At 33.9% G+C, this 24,693-nt stretch overlaps 1 protein-coding gene across 2 annotated transcripts in view; it reads right to left on the reverse strand.

The window, feature by feature from the left end:
• The window catches only part of LOC111043705 (protein O-mannosyl-transferase TMTC1), a 287,369-nt gene extending 264,201 nt beyond the window's left edge, over window positions 1-23,168 (reverse strand). For both annotated transcript variants that reach the window (XM_039439284.1, XM_039439285.1), the window contains exon 1: window positions 22,919-23,168. In XM_039439284.1, the coding sequence (XP_039295218.1) occupies window positions 22,919-23,148 (230 nt within the window). In that variant the 5' untranslated portion in view covers window positions 23,149-23,168. The remainder of the gene's footprint in view (window positions 1-22,918) is intronic.
• Window positions 23,169-24,693: the final 1,525 nt, after the last annotated feature.

Here is a 24,693-nt window from a genome sequence, read left to right on the forward strand (position 1 = left end):
CGACATCGAATTGACCCATCTGCCAGGAAAGAGAAATCAGACCGCCGACTTTCTATCCAGAGAAATAGACGCTACATATTGTCAAGATACCAATCTAAGATGTTTTGCCGTAAAAAGTGGAGAAAGCATACCGTATCCTCCCAATATCCAACCACGAATTCATACCGCCATGTTAACACCTGAAAGAATCCGTATCGCCCAATATGAAGACCCAAGACTGTCCCGGATCCGTGAACTGATGGAAGAAGGAGCTGCCGAACCGCCCGACTACCTGCGACAGTATACCCGCTACAAAGGATTTATGTTCCACCGACCGGCTAAAAATACTTACGACTGGCGCCTAATTATCCCCGCTAATATGGAAACAGATTTGATAAAAGAAGCTCACGAACGCATTGGACATTTTGGAACTACGAAGACCCTCCACCTACTAAAAGAAAGCTGTTATTTTAAAAGCATGCATAAAAAAGTGGCCAAAATAGTGAAAGCTTGCGATATATGCCAGAAAGCCAAATACCCGCGATACCATATCAGAGGTGAAATGAATCCCATTCTCCCCAGCGCACCATTGGAATTGATATCAGCGGATATATATGGTCCATTGCCCATGGCGCAATACGGAAAAAAATACATATTCGTTCTTACATGTGTTTTTTCAAAATATACCATGCTATTTCCCATAGGCAAATTGACCGGAGAAGTTTTGGCCCGATGCATAACGGAAAGATGGACAAGTGAAGTAGGAAAGCCCAAACGAGTACTATCAGACAACGCAACCTATTTTTGTAGCAAGCAGTGGAAAGAAATACTTCACCTGGCTAATATTAAATGGTCGAGGACATCTCTTTACAGCCCCAGCGCTAACCCAGTAGAGCGACGTATGGCAGAAATCTCTCGTTTTATGCGGACGTACTGTAATGAAAAACACCAACAATGGGTTAGGTATATACCATTTTTAGAAGAATGCTATAATAATAGCCTAAATGAAAGCACGGTCGTACGCCTTACGAGATCATATTCGGTAAAAGGAATAATACATTTATCGAAAAATTAATTGATTTTCCAAGATCAGAAGTGAGTAAGTTAACAAACCCCAATATCCATCATCTGGTAAGGTTAAAGCTAGAGCAGAAGGCAGATAGCAGAAAGAGATTCCACGACCGAGCTTATAAAATATTTTCATATAACATTGGAGATGAAGTTTTAGTAAAGAGCCACAGGTTATCAAATGCTTTAGAGAAAGTAACTCGCAAATTCTTTTTAATTTATTCAGGGCCATTCACTATAGTAGCCATATCGCAGCATAACACAGTTCAATTACAAGAGAGTGAGAACACGCACATTGTTTGGTGGGAAAATGTAGCCAATATTAAGCCATATCACAGAATTTGAAATAAATATGATAAGAAGTCAAAGGAAAACAACACTATCAAGCCAATTACTAACCTTCCTTAATAAATTTAATATTGGTATAGGACCTCGTGGCAACAATCCAATGTTTTAATTCCTTCCAGCCGTCAGAAGCCTGCAATAAGGAAAAGAACAATTTTTAAATATGTAATTAAATTATATACATCAGATAAAAAAGGACACAAGCGGGGATAATAAAATTAAAATTTGTTAATTACCTTTTTAAGAGAAAAAATTGAGCAGTTAGGTTAGTTATGAAAGTCGATAGCAAATTCTGCTGTAACATGTAACACTATGAATTGTAGAACAGCGAACAGCTGACCAAAGCCACCCAAATCAAATGAATGTAATATCTGTTGAACATATGTTTATAAAAAGAAGTACTGTACCCAAAGAGTTATTTATTATTGTTATTTATTATATTTATTAATGTCGATATATTTATTTATATGTTTTTATATTTATTACTTTTAATTATGCCACGTTTGTTACCTGAAAAGATTTAAAGTGAATACCAGTTACCAAAACCAAAGAGCCATTAGCAAAAGAAAGTATTGTACCTGATGTATAGAAAATTATTTATATTAAGACCTAAGAAATACTATAAGATATAAGCCCAGAAGTTTATGAATCGAAATTATTGTCTAAAAGGAATCATTTATGAGAATTATGAAATGTGTGTAGTTAAGTTGGCAGCCCTGCAAGCGGCGAATTCAAAAATTACTGTGTTGTAAATGGTGTCAGGAGGAGTACGTTTAGAAGTTTATATTTATGATATTTTTATGTGTGTTGAGGAGGAGAATTTGTTATTGTTTTTGATAAAGGTATAAAGGAGATGCAGCAAATATGTCTGCGAAATGTGATAGAAGTAGGAGAGTATAATTTATAAATAAAGTATAGTGTATATCAATGTATTGAAGGGTGGGTTTTCATTAAAAACATTGTGATTCTCAAATATTTTGAATTCAAACCCAGGGGCGTGTGTAACATCTTAAATCTGGGTAGATGAAAAGCCCTAACAGAAATAGTAATAGGTCTAAAAATAAAGTAATTGGCTAATATCGCCAAGCAGATAATAATCAAGATAAGATAGCATCAGCTTGTTCTGGCTAAATGGTACAAGAACTTAAAAAGGATTTGAAGAAAGTTTACTACTCATAAATAGATTATTTATAAAATATTTGAAGATTGAGGTTAGGTAGATGTATTCACAGATCGGTGACCTAGAGATCGATCAAACGAAGAACGTAGAATCTGACCAAAACCCCTTGGCAGAGCTTTATTGCATTCGGATGGTGTGCAATGTGAAAAAACACCCGTCCACGTGGCTAATTATTAGTTAGCATGGAATTAATATTAATATATATAATATTAACTAGCATGCAAAGAGCATAAATAAAAAACCAAATAAAAATAATTTAATGTATTCAGGAAATAAGAGTTACCAGGCGCATGAATACCTAATAAAATTTGCATGCACCAATAGTAAAACGGCAGTTAATAGGCGGCAACTGTAGGCCATTCAAAAATATTTTATATATTTATATAATGTAGTAGATTTTGTGTAAAAATTTGTGTAATCTATGTTATCAATATGGCTCGAATGCAAAGAAATTATTAATCATATAATCTAAGCAATATTTTGGCATTTTTTGTAAGATCTATTTGAATTTAATGGCGGAGGATTGAGATATTTAAATTTTATGCTAATTTGAAAGTCGGAAAGAGGATCTGTAAAACTTGAGAAGGAAGAACCAGCACTCGCCAGCCAGATGCCACCATAAGAGGACCCCAAATATTTTAGAGCGAAGTACCTTATTAATAATTTTGTAAAAATTAAAGTTAAAGTAAATTATTAAATTTCTTAAAAGACTTCGTGATGCTATTGTGAAGCAGAAGTCATTTTTCATTTTTATTAAATTTATAACCCCTTGGAGGAGACGATTCCGGCTACCATATTCCCGGACCACATGGAGTTGGATCGACATCGGCGGCTTACAAGAAGATTTTCGACACGTGAGTGATTTAAATTTGAATTTAGTGATGGGCGCCCTAGTGCTTCGAAATAATCTGATGATCAAAGCTAGCTCGCCGAAAGGGTTATTATAAATTAAGAAATTATTAAGAGTAATACTTGCGCAAGTAAAAATTAGTATTAAAGGTATTTATTGAAAGAAAAATATATAGATCAATATTTTAGAAATTTCTATTTAATCAAAGAAGTACGAAATCTAGGCTACCAAACGTATGCATACAATATTTAATTTTTGCAATACAATTTGCGATAATTTATCATAGTTCTAATTCACTAGATGAATGGCTCTACCTATTCCGTCAGGTGCCGAATCTTACACCCTGAGATAAAAATATATATTCGATACAAATAAATCTACTAAATACTAGAGATTTAATATATAGATATATTTGGATTATTAGTGGCTAATTTATCAAGCTGATCTTAGAGCACATATTTATGATTGAATTATCCAAGCAGACAAGTATTAGCAAGTACATGTCACAGCTACATGCCAAAGAATGCATATGATTTCAAGATAAAGGCACATGGTAATGATTCGTGCCATAAATCTAGAATATAAAGTTAGCCTGTGATATTTTTATTGATTTCAAATATTGTTCTATTTTTATATTATATTTTTTATCGCTCTATATATATTTTTTGCCTCGACTGATCTTTGCATTATTTGTATAATATATGTGTAAAATTTTCATGGTGTGCAATTTATTTTATATTCCTCATCTCTATAGTATAAGTATCATTTATATATATATATTTATTATTATTGAATTACAAGAGTTATTGGAGAAGCCCATATCTAGGCCTATCAAGATTTTTTAAGACTGAATACTATTAGAAAACCACGCCCTAATTATATTAAATCTCATGCTTTACCGACTGATGCCAAGCAGGAGGCTAATCGTTATTTTAATATAAAGAATAACGTGACAAACATTTAAAAATCGAACAAGAAATTTTACAAATAGGTCTTTGGTAACTATGAAAGAGATCTACACGGTAAGGATTTCAAAAGGGAAGTGCTCTGTTTTTTCTAAGCTTTTAGGCTAGACCTTGCTTCTCGGAATCTCAATGTAATAATTTGCATAAAAATTTGCCATTGGTAGAACGCTTGTGACGTAAACATGACGTCAGTGGCAAGTAGTAGAATACAATTCCTTTAATTACAATAATAATTTAATTTATGTAATTCTTAAAACTACTTAATCTTATAGACATAGTTCCTCTCCTACAATGTACACGTGCTAGTGTAACTGATAAGGCATGGTTGGTGTCTGATAATAGTTTAACATGTGTTGCTTTCAAACGATCACCGTCTTGGTGCTATTTCTATGCACTGTGATTGGTTTAGACCTACCAAAGAGATTTAATTACCATGTGGTTCAGTTGAATTAAATTATTAATAAATTAATATCTTGTACAATTTTTATTAGGTTTGAGATTATTATAATTAATTTCTGCCATTTTATCAATAATAGAATTTCATGCTATGACCTATTTAGTTACAATAAGACCCGACGCATAATACAATTTCTTAAATAATAAATAATTTCAACAATAATACATATATTTTATTTTTTATTTTGAAATTCTTGATCCTTTATGATAGTTTTATAATTTTAGGAATGATATTTTACCTTGCATGAGAACCGGTATGATATTTGACAATGCTTTGAATCAGTCAGCTGCGTTCGAACTGTTTTTAAAAACATCTGATCGATAGTAAACAAGTGTAACCTCAAAATCGGTGAGCGATTCATAAATAATTTGTGCTTTATTCGCAAAATAATTATAATTTTATTGAATAATTTTCCTAGAAAAATATTCAGTACAGAACGGTACTCTTATCTAATATACAGTTATTGATAAGTAAGCTTTATCGCTCGGTCGCTAACTATTCCTTTAGCAAATTCCTTCATTTTAAAAGGTAATCACAATTTTTCTCTCTTTTCATGAGATCTATTTGAAAGATTCATCACAATACATAGAACAGCCGAGACGAGAAGAAATAGCCTTTCTCTTCCACTCAACCTACAAATAATGAAGAAGAGAATAAGCAATGAAAAGAAATTGCAATTTTATCCGAGGAGATTAGAAAAAAGTAGGAAAAAGGGACTGAAGAAGCAAATATTGAGATGAAACATTCTGTGACACTATTCATATGTATTTTTACATGTTTTATGAATAAAGATTTTTTTAATTCAATTTCAATGAAAATTAGGTTAAAAGAAACATAGCTTACTCCTAATGAATCAAAATTTTGGGGTGAAACAGTTTTGGGCTGTCCCCAATCATTCCAAAAAATTGTGTATTTCAGATAATGTTGTTGATAAGTTGTAGTGAAATTTATCAAAAATGAAAACACTGGGATGTTGTCTAGTTATATCACGAATCAATTGGAAAATTACATACATGTTTCATCATCATTGGAGTCCTCACACTGAAGATGACATCATCATATAGGTGTTGAGACATGTATTCAATTTTCGTATGAAAATTCGTAATATTTCTAGACAACATCCCAGTTTTCATTATAAATTGTGTATCATTTGAACAATAAATAGATTAATTAAATGTATAATTATATAAAAAACTGTATGAATTGATAAGCATTGGAGTCGGAATTATACAACATAGACGAAACCAGTGCAGTTATTTGAATAGAATGCCACCTACCAGAATTCCCACTTGATTCTCAAAGCTATAGACCTACTGGGAAAAAGAAGAAAGGCCGATAAAGAGATGGATACCGGAAACAGGTTAATTGATAAACCTAATCCTTGATGTGTAGATGAATAAATAAACAAGGAGGAGGAAGACTTTATAGACAAAAGAAACGATGAATAAATAAATATGAAGAGAATTATTTGAAGTTATAGACAAGAGAGAAAAGTGCAGAGGAACAGAGAGGAAACAGAGAAGAAGCGAGATGAGATATAAGGAAGTAGAGACAAAGGATACAAAGAAGAAGAAGAAGAAGAAGAGGAAGAAGAAGAAGAAGAAGAAGAAGAAGAAGAAGAAGAAGAAGAAGAAGAAGAAGATGATGAAGAAGAAGAAGATGAAGAAGAAGATGAAGAAGAAGAAGAAGATGAAGAAGAAGAATAAGAAGAAGAGGAAGAAGAAGAAGAAGAAGAAGAAGAAGAAGAAGAAGAAGAAGAAGAAGAAGAAGAAGATGATGATGATGATGATGATGATGATGATGATGATGATGATGATGATGATGATGAAGAAGAAGAAGAAGAAGAAGACAAGGAGACAACAAAACGCCTCGACGACTACGCTTTCACGAACATGACTCAAGAGGTCTCATGTGGTTTTAGTTACAAAGCCCACCGCAGTTCAGTTGCTCAACTCATCTAATAAACCTGTTGTTTTCAGTTGCTTAGAATGTCGACTTATTAGCTGTTCTGGGTAGACTGCATTCTCGAGTGAGTGAGCTCCAGGTGTGCTCAGTATATATTGCTTCTGTGGATTCTTGACAACATGAGATATACACCTTACACGGACTCGGCAAAGTATATTAATCGCGAACTTCACAGCCGAGGTAGACTACGCTTTCACCAACATGACTGACAAATTTCAATGGATTCGTCTTATGTGATTCATTGTGTGAGGAGTTTTAGTCGAGCTTTAATAAGGAAAGTCTTCTAATAAACTATTGATGATTATCAATTTATGAGACTTGAGATATTGTCAAAAAATTAACTTTATTGTAATTATTGATTATGAATTTTAATTCTAAGTAGCCATCTTGCCTACTCAGTGCTGAATAGTGAGTTGTTTTTTCTGGCTCTAAATTTTGTGAAATTATTCAAAAATTTTCCCAATTAATGGTGATTTGAGTGTGATATTTTTGTTTTCTAGTTTGTTTTCAACCGTCAAAATTTGAAAATTTTAGTTTTTGTCGTTTTTGAGTGAAAATGGACTAAATTTTAGTAAAGTGAAATCATAACCCTATTTTGGACTTTTAAAATGTTATCTAAATTTGGGAGACAAAAAGTACAAGAAGTATCCTTAATATTTCTCTCTCAATTAGTGCTTCTTTGTGAAAAATATAAATAAATATAAATTATTGATTGTTTCATCACAATATTATACTCATAGAGTAAACATAACCTATTTTCTGGACAACTTTAATGAATCAAAGCTCGAGGGAGGATCAGTTATGGGGTGTGCCTGTTGATCCTCCACCAAATTATTTCAAAAAGTAATTGTGTATAAATATAAAGAAAATAAATAAAAATATCAGTGATTACTGATAAGTGATATCACTTGATAATGGCATAAATGACCGAAACATGTCGTGATAAAATATTTTAAAAAAAGGGTACTGAGATTTTTATTTATTTTCTTTATATTTATATTACAAGTAGCCCTATACAGGAAAGAGATAAGTAATTGTGTATCTTTGAATCAATAGAAGAATAGAATATTATCAGAAAATGACAATGGTGTACCAACCGAAATCGGTCTTTCTAACTATCAATAAAATCTCTCAATCAATTTGACAATTTCTCAGTCTTTTTATTTAAAGAATAGAGGAATAATATTTGAATTCATAGATTGAAATAACATACAAGGAATGACTGTAGAATGAGTTTTTCATTTGCTGACGTGGCGAAGTTTGGACAGTAATGTTCTCTTCACCACTTAACCACTAAATACTTGTTTGATTAAACATCAAATTATTATTCCATTTATTACTCCACGATTAATGTGGAGTAATAGGCACATAACGTCATCAAGGTTATTTCTTTTTCTTTTTTTTTTCTTTTTCGTTTCTTTTTCTATTTCATTTATTTGTCGAGTTTCAATAGTTAGGTAAACTACTAGTGACTATAGTTGGGGATGAACGGTCTGTTTAATTGGCACAATTATTGATCCACAAACTTAGTACTAACTTCATTTGTACAGACACACACTCTGTAGTATTTCTAATTTTGAAATTCATGGAGGAGTGTTGAAAAAATTCTATAAACGGTGATTTATGATCAACAAATTTGTAATATACATACGTGAAAGCCCTAAATTCTTGAGTAAAATGTTGTTGAACACATTTCAACTAATAACTGCATGTTGGTATCAAAGGTGAAAAATCGTGTACTTATTATGGATATTTGATTATAATGATATTCCCATAATATAACTAGCACTGTCTATAGAGAAAAACATTATTTTTCATACACGTATTATCTAGGATGTATGGAGATGATCATGATGATAATTTCTCAGAGGTTTTCACAAAAGTTTTGCTTTTTTTTCAAGTACTCAACCCAGGAAACCAAGATGGGAGTACATTTTACCATAGAGAAAAGATAGAAAACTTGAAATGAGTTAATAGCATATGTAGTTATGTTACATTTTCTGTATGACTTTGTCAATATCTTCCAATAATAGTATACCATCTTAAGTATACCAATAATAGTATACCAAATTAAGGTACATTAATTTCTAAACTTCTATACGTCTCAAGGTCCCCTGAGTCCAAAAAAGTGGTTTTTGGCTATTGGTCTGTACGGTATATATTATGATCGACCAGTCTGGAGCTAGATATGGATAAAATTTCAGTTTCAATCAGTGAAATTAACCAAGTTTCTCCAGTATTGATATTATTTATTTATTTATTTATTCATTCATTGTACAAAACACTATAATGAAAATAAATAGTTATGACATTGGAGGAAAACTAGGCTGAGCCAGTACTATTTCTCTCGAAACATTTTGAAAGAATGTTTATGTTGTCCAAAGGTTAAGTTCATGAAATCACACACTGCTTTGATTTTAAGTTCCTCCGGTATTGATATTGGATTTATAATACAGTCTGATGAACTCAGTCCCACACCTACTTAAAAGAGTGATCCACTTTCCCTTCAGAATTGATATTTAATTCAATATAATGATATCGATGATGATAATGTGTTCATGATAAGCCTTGATAATAATAATGTATCCATGATAAGCCCCTGATAATGATAATGTGTTCTTGATAATCACTAAGCATGGTTACGAAGTGAAGTAGCATTAGCGCCAAATTACGGTACTTGTGACCTGTGCATCACATGACCTTTCCACGCATTTTCGAAATTCCTCTTTGATGAGACACAATTAGAGTGCTCATTTTATTCCAATTGGAACTTCGGCTCTCAACACTGTTCAAATTTGCATTTCTGCTCTCTCGGTCGCCACAATCAGTCATTGATTGACGAGAATCGATCATTGATTGACAAGTATTAGGCTTCATTATGGGTCAGCATTGCTGAATTACTGACAATGTTCCTAGTCATTAATTATTCTGTCTGGGGAGGCAGTAATTTCGTTAATATCGAATCTTATACGGCTTATTTTTTGGGTTGTAAATCTTGTTTGTCTCAATTTCTTAAATTGAAAATGCTCGACTCATAATGTGATTATTGTTTGAAAAGCTATTGATGGGATGATGATATGAGTGCACTTAATAATAATAATAAAAATTTATTCGACCAAAAACAAACATTGTACAAACAAATTGAAATAAAATAACATAACTGGTGTAGCAAACACCCACGTATGCACAATACACATGTTTATCATCATAGTCTAAATGAAGCCCCAAAGGTAATCCTGTGTGGGACCTTCCTTCGTATATTTAATCGCAATAGAAAATGATCAAACAAAAGATAGAAAAAAAAACTTGTTAATTTCATTCATACTTCGATTGTGGTTTTATCAACATCTATGAGGATCATGTGCCACACAAATCGATCTAGTGAAGTATTCCCTGTCAATGATGTCAACATATTCTCCCATGTTACTAAAAAACGTATAGAAAACTGAAATTAATGTTGAATGAGAAAGACTAAGAAATTGTCAAAAACCACAGATTTATTGATACTTAGAAAGACCGGTTTCGGTTATTACACCATTGTCAATCTCTGATAAACTCAGCAAGTTTATCAGAGATTGACAATGGTGTAATAACCGTAACTGGTATTTCTAAGTATCAATAAATCTGTGGTCTTCTGTCAATTTCTCAGTCTTTTTCATTGAGTTCACACTTGCTGAGTTCATCAGAGATTGACAATGGTGTAATAACCGAAACCGGTCTTTCAGTTTAGTTCAGTTAAGTATCAATAAATCTGTGGTTTTTTGACAATTTCGTAGTCTTTTTCATTCAATATGAATAATTACCACAATATCAACTTCTCAACCACACAAAAAGTGAAATTAATGTATTGTATTGAAAGAGTAGATCTCATTTTCATTTTCATTTTGTGGATCTGGAATTCTTTCGAGTGAAGCTAGATATTATGGATCAATTATATGCACTTTTAAAAGTAATCTACTTCTATATTTTTTATGATTTATGATTAAATCGATCTAATTTTTGGATTATCATAATGAGATTTTAACGAGAGAATGCTTCTTGAAGAGTTCTTTGTGATCAGTCAAATACACTAAATAGAATCAGCTTATCTCTGAATATAAGGTAGGCTATTTTTGGTATTTTCAGATCTACACATGACCAAAGAAGTATACTGTTGAAGGGTCACTCAGAATTCTTCGGTTGATTAAAAGTGTGTATTTATTGAATGATTCAATATCTCTGATGGTGTTATGTGATATATTATAGAATATATTATCTAAAAAATATGTTATCTAATATATTATATTATGGTGCTATTTATAATATTTTCAGATTCATAATAGCTTCTCCGAAGCTTAAAATATGCTTCTTTCCCTGTACTTTGAACTGTGAACAGCTAATTCGAAGACTGACTTATCATATCCTTCATTTGAATAGTAATTAGAAAAATAAGTTAGAATATCGTTTTAGGAAAAAAAGACATGTACGAGATATGTGAGGGACATTTTATGTATATGATGACTGCTCCTTATTATGAATCACTGTGTTTGTTTGAATTATAGTGATTGTGATCAAGTCTGAGGGCCGGATGCACAAAAGCCGGTTGAGTTTTAACCGTGATCAATTTCACGAGAACCAATCAGAGGAGGCCTTTTTGATAAGACTGCTTCTCTGATTGGCTCTCGTGGAATTAATCACGGTTCAAATTTAACCGGCTTTAAAGAAACCGAGCCTGAGAGATTAAATTCGAAATTTGGAACATGAACGACTTATACCATGGGATATTTTTTTATGCTATCTTCTCTTTATTATATCTTTCCAATACTGAATTGCTAAAATCTTGAAAATAATCTCTTAATGATTATCTGCAAGGGAAATATGACATAATATTCTCAACAAAACTGTTCTCAAGACTCAAGACTAGACATTCTACCAAGGATATTGAAGGTTCTTTGAAATTATTCACAATACCAACTTGAATTTCCCTAATCAAAATATTTCCGACAAGGTGAACAAATTTCGTCGTCAAAACCCAAAGTGGATGTCACAGAGTTGATAAGCGATTAGCGATAAGCAGAGAAACATTGCTCGAAAACATACATATTTTGACACCCACTATTTTAGGCATCATGGACTCTGGTTATAGAGGTTTTACGTTCAACATTGTAGGTCTAGTAAGATTAATTAAATATGGTCAGTGGAAATGATACCACAGCATAGTTTCCACATGTCTTACTCCTTCGCCTATTATAGTAGATAGTTGTGTTTCAAGTCATGTATCTTCCTACTCACCATGAATTCTCTCAAATTTCAATTTTCAATTCAATTCATTAAAAACACGCAAAACAAGACTAAACAAAATTACAAAGAATCAAGAGACAATTAAAACACAATAGAATGTTACAAATATAAAAACCATGGGCTTTGTGGTTGGGTGTGTTGGAAAAAAAGAGATGAAGATACCTAGCCAACTATGGTTTCCCATGTAATAGGCAGGCAAAGAAGAGAAGAACAAAAATAATATTCAAAATTAATAATATTGAATTACCCTAATCATATTAATATATATATATAATTAATATATTAAAATTAATAATATTAATAATATATCAAAATAATAATATTAATATCGAGTGACCTGGCTCGCTCAGGTCTAGTGTCAGGGTTTTCAGGTCGCAACTGATCAATTTCAGGGCCTCTGACATGACCCAACGACTGCTTTTTAGTCTGCCTGAACCGACGGCTTAACGTGTCCGTTCGAAACACGGACTCTTTAAACATGAATTCTCTCAAAGCAACGATTATCCAGGCATTTTTCCATTCTTGCGTGATGATTGTACAGCCACGAAAGAATATTTCTGACGCATATTGGAATATTCACAAGATCGCTGCCTGCGTAAACACCCCATTCAAGAGTCAGAAGTTTCTTCATTCATGCATACTTCCGTGATATCATTAAGTAGTAGTAGTTCTGTGAACAGTAGACCTCACGCAGTACTCTCATTCACAAGTACCTGATTGAAACTATAGACCTTATGGAAATACAACAATAGACTGGCTTCTCCACACATCTGTGTAATCACTTGTCAGCTGATTTATGATGAATAATTCTATAGTCTGATTTTTACTCCAATATTGGCGTATGAAGGAGCCTCTTTTCCCTTTTATATTATCCATGAAATGCAAAATTTCCAAAAACCTTGTATATACGTCAACGCGCAATTAGAAAAGGAACATACCTGTCAAATTTCATGAAAATCTATTACTGCGTTTCGCCGTAAATGCGCAACATAAAAACATTTAAACATTAAGAGAAATGCCAAACCGTCGACTTGAATCTTAGACCTCACTTCGCTCGGTCAGTAAGAGAAAAACAACATGTAGTGTAAAATTAACAATACAGCTTATGAGAATGTGCACACTCCCGCAAATAAAATCATAGATCGCAGGTTGCAAACATGGTGTATGATCGTCTTTGAAAATGGCATTAGTAGCCGAAACGTGTCGTGACATAATCATTTTAAAAGGGTACTCTTATTTATATTTTTATCTGTAATATATGTTTACTCCTATAAGAATCTCTAGTATTCTTCCTAAGTCATCGTATAGATCATCGTTAGTGCTTATTTAAATTTTCACACTTCCGCGAATCAAATCATAAAACGCATGTTGCAAACGTGTGAATATTACCTTGAGAGCCTGAGGTATTTTCTCATGTTATCGCTATAGATTTTCAAGATAGTCATATCTTCGTTGATTACTGTTGAATGAATTTTAATATTATTGAATTCTGTTTTTGAAGCGTTTGATTTACAAATTTTGGGAAATTATTCTGAAGACTCTTCTCTTCTAATTCATTACGAACTACAACACACTGCTGACTTCACGTTTGTGAATTCCACGATAAAAAACATGGAAGACTTATTGACTCTATCCATTCATGTCTGTGTTTCGAAAAAAACTCATAGATAGATAGTGTAATGCTCTTCCTGGGGGAGTCACTCTCACCTCCAAGGATAGGACAACACACATAGGGTGATGTAATGCTGTATTTAAATGCCCCACGTTGGGCGCCAAATCATGTGGAGCGGTATTTGATGGCTTCACACATGTAGGGTGAATCTTGTACTGAGTCAATGGTGTAGCGGCTATAAATTTTGCAATGGCGTGTGAGGACGCTGAGTGAACACCAGACTGATTGACTCACTACAAGACTCAATACAATTGTCGGAATCGCGGGAGGCCTAAACGCTCGCTCACCCTTGATTCCTCTAATGACAAATTGTATAATGATGAAATTTTTATAAGTAGTGTAGCGATCGCTAAACACTGAAGACGGATACCTTAAAATTATTACCTGTGAAGAATGAGCATACAAAATCATACAGGTCGAGCAAAAATCCCGATGTAGATAATTTACGGGACTGCGTCTCTAATAAGTTCTGAAGGATTAAAATACGGTATTTGAACCAAATATCGTTCAGAATATATTTCGAGAACAGAGTCTTGTCGGGTTTTAAGCTCTATTGTAGGAATTTATATGATCTATGGCTGCATCTGCTGTACAATTGATGTGTTCGCTCCTAAGTCGAGGTAGGTAACAGATAAAAGCTGATATATGAGCAGGTAAGGACAAAGAATAAATATCTCGATCTGACCCCACTCGCTACATCCACTTAGACCTGTTCCAATATCCAGCTTGATTCAATTATTCCAATGATCGTATTCGATCGGTTCTTGATGATATAGAACGTATCAGACACAATAATTGACAGGCTTGAGAAATAATCGAACTCAGAAAGCGAATTAACAAAACTGAAATATATTACAATAAAATATGCAATCATACAGTGCAGGTTCAGAATTTGATTTACAGGTTGATAATAATTTAGCATTAATAGAATAGTTAAAAATTTTCCTGTGCTTGCATGATACCATGCGTGATTCAACAGAATTTTACAATTGATAAAATTTAACAGTTTGAAAAATAGTGAAAAAATGAATTATAGAAATATTTTTTTAAAATGTTCGGGTCGTGGTTCAGGCAGCGGAGGATAGTTAATCAACTACAAATTCTTATAAATTTAAATATGAATAAATTTTAGGCTCTTAATAACTAAAAGCGCTTGTCGGCGTGGCCAATAGTTTAACGAAGAAAAAATTTATGTTTTTCTGCACTGAAATATTTTCGAAGCGTAGATTGGGGCCCCTTATGACTTATAACTCACGTGAACTTCCTTGGCGGTCGTGGTTTTCTTCTTTAGATCAAAAATCGTTTGATCGGCGGCAATCCAGGCTTTGGTTTCAGCACGTGGGGATTTTAATTTAAATATCTCCTTCACCGAATTAATTAAGGGATAGTTTACTTCAAGCTTTTAAATTTATCGATTGATGAAAACGGAAATTTATAAATAACAAATAGATTGGCCTAAAATATCGGCTCACAAATAGAACATTTAAAAATCGAACAAGAAATTTTCACAAATAGGTCTTTGGTAACTATAAAAAGAGATCTACACGGTAAGGATTTCAAAAGGGAAGTGCTGCTGTTTTCTCTAAGCTTTTAGGCTAGACCTTGCTTCTCGGAATCTCGATGTAATAATTTGCATAAAAATTTGCCATTGGTAGAACGCTTGTGACGTAAACATGACGTCAGTGGCAAGTAGTAGAATACAATTCCTTTGATTACAATAATAATTTAATTTATGTAATTCTTAAAACTGCTTAATCTTATAGACATAGTTCCTTTCATACAATGTACACGTGCTAGTGTAACTGATAAGGCAGGTTGGTGTCTGATAATAGATTAACATGTGTTGCTTTCAAACGATCACCGTCTTGGTGCTATTTCTATGCACTGTGATTGGTTTAGACCTACCAAAGAGATTTAATTACCATGTGGTTCAGTTGAATTAAATTATTAATAAATTAATATTCTTGTACAATTTTTATTAGGTTTGAGATTATTATAATTAATTTCTGCCATTTTATCAATAATAGAATTTCATGCTATGACCTATTTAGTTACAATAAGACCTGACGCATAATACAATTTCTTAAATAATAAATAATTTCAACAATAATACATACATTTTATTTTTTATTTTGAAATTCTTGATCCTTTATTGATAGTTTTATAATTTTTAGGAATGATATTTTACCTTGCATGAGAACCGGTATGATATTTGACAATGCTTTGAATCAGTCAGCTGCGTTCGAACTGTTTTAAAAACATCTGATCGATAGTAAACAAGTGTAACCTCAAAATCAGTGAGCAATTCGTAAATACTTTGTGCTTTATTTGCAAAATAATTATAATTTTATTGAATAATTCTCCTAGAAAATGTTCAGTACAGAACGGTACTCTTATCAAATATACAGTTATTGATAAGTAAGCTTTATCGCTCGGTCGCTAACTATTCCTTACCAAATTCTTTCATTTTAAAAGGTAATCACAATTTTTCTCTCTTCTCATGAGATCTATTTAAAAAATTCATCACACAAAAGCCCCCAGGATATTTTAAATAGGTAATTGGGAGACGAGTCGAAACAATGACTATTTGAAAAATCCGATATTGTGATGAATACACTATTTCATCTCCTTACTTCTACGAAAACTCAACACTTAACACTAAAAACAATATATCGTGCACTTTTGGCTACGAAAAATAAATAATTGATTGTTCCTTTCATTGGATACAATCGAAATACAATAATTAATGAGGTCTCTTTGGATCCTTCATTAAAACAACTCCACAACTTCCATTCACGGGTGGCTTATGAGCAGACCCATAACTATAACAAATATACAAGATTTCACATATTACTTCTTAAGATTTGAATAGTATTTGCAACAAATATAGACTTTCATCATTTTTTCGTAGTTATTACAGGTTTCGACTCTTTATTCTGGCTTTTACATAAATTGGGTGAGAGTGTGATTTTACTTCGGTGACTTGACAATCGTCTACCGTTTGACTCGAGCAATTCCTTATTTGCGCTTAGTACGTTGCGTACAAACAGGGTTACACTTGAAATGGCTTTCTTGATTTTTATCAATGTTGGTTACAAATATTAAGTCCTTAAGATTACATTTATCAATTTGAATTACAATTCATGATCTTTTGATGCAACAGTAATAAATTTCACATTTGAAGGTAAGAATTTCATTTTCTTTTAGCTTTTTTAGCAATACATTTATATAACACAGAACATGCGCATTTCGTGCAAATTAACATAAATATATATTTTTGGTTGCGTTTTTGCTTATGATTTCACATTAAATAATATGTTACATTAATAATTGAATAACGATATTGCTTGGATTCTATTAACATTGACTCTAGGATTTCGTACACATTGGTTGGTGGGACGAAGAAAATTATCGAACAGGCTTTGGTTCTGAATAGATTTTTCTATTGATTCTGTATTTCAAGGTTATATTTACGCATTTTTTCAAATAAACTTTGTTTATTTTCTTTCTTCCTATTCACTACTAACTTCATGTTATTTCCAATTTACAAATATTTTCTGTGGATAATATAATTCTTGTTTCTGTTTTTCAGTTGTGCAGATGATACCAGGCGATTGTTTCGATGATGACTCTGACACGAGGCGGATGGCTTGATTAGGTTGGTAAATTTTTAGAGTTGTTTTGTAGTTTTATTTTCTTGACTTAGAGTTGATAATAATTTCTTCATTTGAAGTAGGTTGATAATGTTTCCTTATTAGTTGAGATGCGGCGAAGTTTAGGCTATGTTGATTAACTAGGCAGCAGTAGAAAGATGCTAGTCTGCAAAGATGTGGTTCAATGGGTAGGCTGTGATTATGAAGTGTTTGATAATTGGTGTAATTCACAACGTAGCTTTCAGTTAATTAAAATATTATTATTTCCTCAAGCCCCCATCTAAATTTGATTCGGTGTCATTTAAGGTCCAATTCCAATTTGCAACTATCCGTTTTGTTAAAACTTGGCTTAAAACGAATGTGCCGATGGTGTAGATCAATTCTTACAAACGTATTTCCTCTTTGTCGGCCGGTAACATGCAGTTTGCTATTCTTAAACCTTACATGCCGGTGATGTGTGTTGATTCTGGTTGATAGTATTTTTCTTTTCTGCATGCTGGTGTACAGTCTGTTTGATTTTAACCGGACATGACTGCGGTGTGAATAGATTCTTTTTGCCACTGTTTTTCTTTTCTGCATGGCGGTGAAAAACTTGATATTCAACTTCAGCCTAACATGACGGCGGTGTAAATGCACTCTACTAGTTGGTTTTCTTTTTGGACGTATTGTAATTCTTCTTGTTTGTGGTTTTGATTCATAGTTTTTCGGTTTTTGTTTTGATTTTGATTTGTTGTGGGTTTCTGTTTTACTTCTATTGTTTTGTGGGTTATCTTCATGAGTATTGGGTTTGTATGTTGCAGGCGCTGTCTTCGGTGGAGGGACAGTGATGTGGGCAATCGGCGGTCCGGGCTGCTCTTCCACTCGGCGGGCAACGTCCTTGGACTCCTGGTAGTCGGCGCGCGGTGGTATGGGCTGTCCCTCTACCTGATGGATGTCGTCCTCGTCCTGGCGGGTGATGTCGGCTGGTCCCTCTCGGCGTTCTGCGGGGTGCGGCGCGACTTCAGTCCTGACATTCTCGGTGGGTTGGTTTTCCATACATGTGTCACGTTCGCTTGCCTGTTTGATGACTTCCTCCTTGAGCATGTCTGCTTTCGCATGCATGGGCTCAATCTCTGGTCCAATATTGATTTTAATTGTCTGATGTTTCTCCTCGATTTGCCATCCTGATATCCTGCTTTCTTCCGCTTCCCTCAACTTTTGTTCTGATTTCTTGAAACTCTGTTCACTTGTGTTCCGCATCTGTCGGATATCTTTAATTAGTTCTTCATTTGCTCGTTTGTTTTCTCTAATTAGTTCTTCATTTGCTCGTTTGTTTTCTCTAACCATATCATTCATTGTTTCATTGATTTGGTCGTAGTTCTTATTTATATTGTTCAACGCTTCCAGGATGAGACTCATCTGTAACACGGAAGGGGCGGGTAGGCCTATGTAGCCTTCGGTCGGCGGCGGAAACTCTGTGGTATGAGCTACGGGCGTCTGGACTTCTGGAACGGTGGTACATGGGCATTTCTCCCGCGCGAACTCCTCCGTCTCTGACATCGCTGATGTGGCTCCAGGATGCGGTGTGGATTTTCCATGGTTTATTGAATGATACAATGATGCGAGTGCAGTGAAACGTCCGCGAATATGTGAGGTTATGTGCAAGATTACAAATGAATGACCACAAGTTGAAATAGTGTAAAAACTTCGTTGAAGTGAAGGAATACAAAAGTGTGCTTCAATAATATGTTCAGTGATGAAGTGAATCAAAGTAGCAATATCGTTAACATAAAATGATAAGAACATACAGGATATAATGGACACTCATGCGGTAATACAGGTACGCCTCTTATAATTTATTATTACTATTATTATAAATATTTTATTCTTATAATTTCTTGCCGCAATTCAATATATAGGCTAGTGTTCTTTGCACAATTTTATATAAAAGCAGTGATACTCTGCTTAAATTATTCCGCAATATATCCGTGATTTAATTTTACTTCCCTCTTTATGTTTTAAAAATTTTTAAAACTGTAAATAACTTCAATCCTCTTTTCTGTAAATATTTATAAATTGTTTCAATATAGACCTAATATTCTTCAAATAATATGACCTTTCTTATGATATCTCTTATACCTATGACTTATAGTACGACCAATTTTCGAATAACACGATAATAAAATTCTGAGTTCGATTTTTTCTCTAAAAATTCATCAATCGATAAATTTCTTTTCCGTTCAAGAATTGGGTATGGTAATTCTTGTTATTTTATATAACAGTGAACAGTCAATATTAAATTCGAAAAAATTCACAACCATGAATTTTTTCAAAAAATTTTCCCGTTGTCAGCGCTATAGTATACTGAGCAACTAAATAATCCTCGCAGTCGATTATCCACCTCTTCAATGCCTATCACTGTTGGGCGCCAAATCATGTGGTGCTCTTCCTGGGGAGTCACTCTCACCTCCAAGGATAGGACAACACACTTAGGGTGATGTAATGCTGTATTTAAATGCCTCACGTTGGGCCGGCAAATCATGTGGAGCGGTATTTGAAGGCTTCACACATGTAGGGTGAATCTTGCACTGAGTCAGTGGTGTAGTGGCTATAAATTTTGCAATGGCGTGTGAGGACGCTGAGTGAACACCAGACTGATTGACTCACTACAAGACTCAATACAATTGTCGGAATCGCGGGAGGCCTAAACGCTCGCTCACCCTTGATTCCTCTAATGACAAATTGTATAATGATGAAATTTTTAATAAGCAGTGTAGCGATCGCTAAACACTGAAGACGGATACCTTAAAATTATTACCTGTGAAGAATGAGCATACAAAATCATACAGGTCGAGAAAAAATCCCGATGTAGATAATTTACGGGACTGCGTCTCTAATAAGTTCTGAAGGATTAAAATACGGTATTTGAACCAATATCGTTCAGAATATATTTCGAGAACAGAGTCTTGTCGGGTTTTAAGCTCTATTGTAGGAATTTATATGATCTATGGCTGCATCTGCTGTACAATTGATGTGTTCGCTCCTAAGTCGAGGTAGGTAACAGATAAAAGCTGATATATGAGCAGGTAAGGACAAAGAATAAATATCTCGATCTGACCCCACTCGCTACATCCACTTAGACCTGTTCCAATATCCAGCTTGATTCAATTATTCCAATGATCGTATTCGATCGGTTCTTGATGATATAGAACGTATCAGACACAATAATTGACAGGCTTAAGAAATAATCGAACTCAGAAAGCGAATTAACAAGACTGAAATATATTATAATAAAATATGTAATCATACAGTGCAGATTCAGAATTTGATTCACAGGTTGATAATAATTTAGCATTAATAGAATAGTTAAAAATTTTCTTGTGCTTGCATGATACCATGCGTGATTCAACAGAATTTTACAATTGATAAAATTTAACAGTTTGAAAAATAGTGAAAAAATGAATTATAGAAATATTTTTTTAAAATGTTCGGGTCGTGGTTCAGGCAGCGGAGGATAGTTAATCAACTACAAATTCTTATAAATTTAAATATTGAATAAATTTTAGGCTCTTAATAACTAAAAGCGCTTGTCGGCGTGGCCAATAGTTTAACGAAGAAAAAATTTATGTTTTTCTGCACTGAAATATTTTCGAAGCGTAGATTGGGGCCCCTTATGACTTATAACTCACGTGAACTTCCTTGGCGGTCGTGGTTTTCTTCTTTAGATCAAAAATCGTTTGATCGGCGGCAATCCAGGCTTTGGTTTCAGCACGTGGGGAATTTTAATTTAAATATCTCCTTCACCGAATTAATTAAGGGATAGTTTACTTCAAGCTTTTAAATTTATCGATTGATGAAAACGGAAATTTATAAATAACAAATAGATTGGCCTAAAATATCGGCTCACAAATAGAACATTTAAAAATCGAACAAGAAATTTTCACAAATAGGTCTTTGGTAACTATAAAAAGAGATCTACACGGTAAGGATTTCAAAAGGGAAGTGCTGCTGTTTTCTCTAAGCTTTTAGGCTAGACCTTGCTTCTCGGAATCTCGATGTAATAATTTGCATAAAAATTTGCCATTGGTAGAACGCTTGTGACGTAAACATGACGTCAGTGGCAAGTAGTAGAATACAATTCCTTTGATTACAATAATAATTTAATTTATGTAATTCTTAAAACTGCTTAATCTTATAGACATAGTTCCTTTCATACAATGTACACGTGCTAGTGTAACTGATAAGGCAGGGTTGGTGTCTGATAATAGATTAACATGTGTTGCTTTCAAACGATCACCGTCTTGGTGCTATTTCTATGCACTGTGATTGGTTTAGACCTACCAAAGAGATTTAATTACCATGTGGTTCAGTTGAATTAAATTATTAATAAATTAATATTCTTGTACAATTTTTATTAGGTTTGAGATTATTATAATTAATTTCTGCCATTTTATCAATAATAGAATTTCATGCTATGACCTATTTAGTTACAATAAGACCTGACGCATAATACAATTTCTTAAATAATAAATAATTTCAACAATAATACATACATTTTATTTTTTATTTTGAAATTCTTGATCCTTTATTGATAGTTTTATAATTTTTAGGAATGATATTTTACCTTGCATGAGAACCGGTATGATATTTGACAATGCTTTGAATCAGTCAGCTGCGTTCGAACTGTTTTAAAAACATCTGATCGATAGTAAACAAGTGTAACCTCAAAATCAGTGAGCAATTCGTAAATACTTTGTGCTTTATTTGCAAAATAATTATAATTTTATTGAATAATTCTCCTAGAAAATGTTCAGTACAGAACGGTACTCTTATCAAATATACAGTTATTGATAAGTAAGCTTTATCGCTCGGTCGCTAACTATTCCTTACCAAATTCTTTCATTTTAAAAGGTAATCACAATTTTTCTCTCTTCTCATGAGATCTATTTAAAAAATTCATCACAATAGATAGATAGATAGTTTTGCGGGGTCGCCAAATAATTGAGTGATGAAAAAATTATATTTTTAGTTCTAAGAATATTACACTTGTAGCTTGTATTTGAACTACTTTCAAGTCAATGAATTTCATTTGATTTTGAAATTATTTTGTCAAGTCGTTGTTCGCAAATCAAATGAAAATCGCAAGTTGCAAACATGTGGACACCTCATAAGAGACTGCAGTATTCTTCTAAGGACCGAATTCACCAAAACGAAAACTTAGTTTAAGTGTCAGTTGATTCTAAGTGCCGTTTGCACAGTCACAATTCAAACTAAATTTCATTTTAAACTGAATCAAATCCGTATCAAGTCTCGTTTGTTATGATGTGTTTCATTTTGAGTTTAAGCCACCAGCTGATTTAATTTCGTTTAATCTTTGACTGTGCAAATGGCCCTAAGTGAACAAAAAATAATATTACAAAATCAACTCAAAATCATCTGACGTTGAACAAAGTACCGCTCAAACTAGATTACGTTTTTGGTGAATTTGGGCCTAAGTCGTCGTATGATAACGGTAATGAACTAACCTGAACGTAAGCGTAGTCAACGGCCGGTACGACTTGTGACTGAAGGGATCCGACATCGGAGTGCCCCAGAAGTCATCGACCAACAGCCGGTGTAGCGGGGTTTGTCCCGTAACATCATTATTCCGTACAATCGCCGGTACATCGTCGTGAACAAATTCGCCACGCAGCGAATTCACGTAGAGCGCGACAGCGAGGCCCCCCACAACCGTGTAAGTCGCGTGTCGACCCATTACTGAGGGCGCCGCAGCCCTTACTGGCCCTTTATCGGCGCTTTTCCTTCCCCCACCAACCGGCTTCTGGTTCGGCACATGCGCGCCAAGGCGCATCTACGCAACCCGCCTGACAGCTGTGTGTCGCGGGTTGCCTATCGAGACACAAGTTCAAGGTCACCTGGAGTCTGGTTACCTGCATTTTTACGTTATACCATAGAGTAAAGATAGCATGAGAAGATATCCCATGATATAGATAGTTTATGTTCTGAATGTCACTGTTAACTCGAGCCGATTACTGTGGACTACTGTCTACTATTACTGTTTTGGTGGATATGAGTGAAAGAACAGAACAGTATGAGAGACTACAAGCATGACATAGCTTCACCATGTTGTTATATCGTTTATGTTCTGAATTTCAAGCCGATTCCTTGTTAAATTCTTTTTTATTCAAGCTGATTACTGTCGACCACTGTTTTCATGGGGTGAGAGTGAAAGAATGGAACAGTATGAGAGACCACCAGAATCACATAGCTTCACCATTTTATGTTTCATTCATGTTCTGAATTTCAAGCATATTTTTTGTTAACTCAAGCCGATTACTGTCGACTACTGTTCTCTTGGGGTGAAAGTGAAAAAGCTGCACAGTATGAGAGACTACCAGCATCATATAGCTTCACCATGTTATATATATCGTTTATGTTCTGAATTTCAAGCCGATTTTTGCTAACTCAAGTCGGCTACTGACTACCATTACTGTTTTAGTAGGATAAGAGTGGAAGAACGGCACAGTATGAGAGACTACCAGCATCACATAGCTTCATCATGTTATGTATCATTTATGCTCTGATTACAAGCCGATTCTCTGTTAACTCAAGCCGATTACTGTCGACTACTGTTTTCGTGGGGTGAGAGTGAAGGAACGGTAGAATGTGAGAAACTATCAGCATCACATAGCTTCACCATGTTATATATCGTTTATGTTTAAAGGATAAGCGCAAATTTGTCTTTGGTAATACTTCTTGTTTTGGTCAAGTCTCAAAAACTATTTGTTTGTCTCTGGTGATACTAAACCTGGACTTTTATTTACAGAAAATTTTCGTGGATTTTACATTCGCTTAGATTCTCTGTGATATCGGACAAACACTTTTATGACGGCTTGAGGGTATCCAACCAATCTTCAATCCGAAGTGATGGAAGTTGATATATACAGATGATCTTCAGGCTGATCCTAGATTGAAGTTGAACTGATCTGTTGTGAGAATGCAGGTGGATCAAAACTACAATTTTTTTATGAATTGGGTAGTACTTTTCATAGAGAAAAAACTCTCAAAACTCAGTTTGTAGATTCAACTTTCAAATTGATGTTTGTTGGCTTGTTGGGAATGAATATTTTCGATAAAACCTGGATATATTAAACGATAACCTGGACAGTTTAACGGCTGTGGAACCATTGTATAGCTTATTATTAGTCAAGTTTTTGGGTACATGTTCTCAAAGCTGACCACTGCTGATCTAATAAGACAGCACACCAAACAGAATGATCTATGATTAGCGCAGAATTAT

The sequence above is a fragment of the Nilaparvata lugens genome, chromosome 12 (assembly GCF_014356525.2).
Source record: "Nilaparvata lugens isolate BPH chromosome 12, ASM1435652v1, whole genome shotgun sequence".
NCBI lineage: Eukaryota > Metazoa > Arthropoda > Insecta > Hemiptera > Delphacidae > Nilaparvata > Nilaparvata lugens.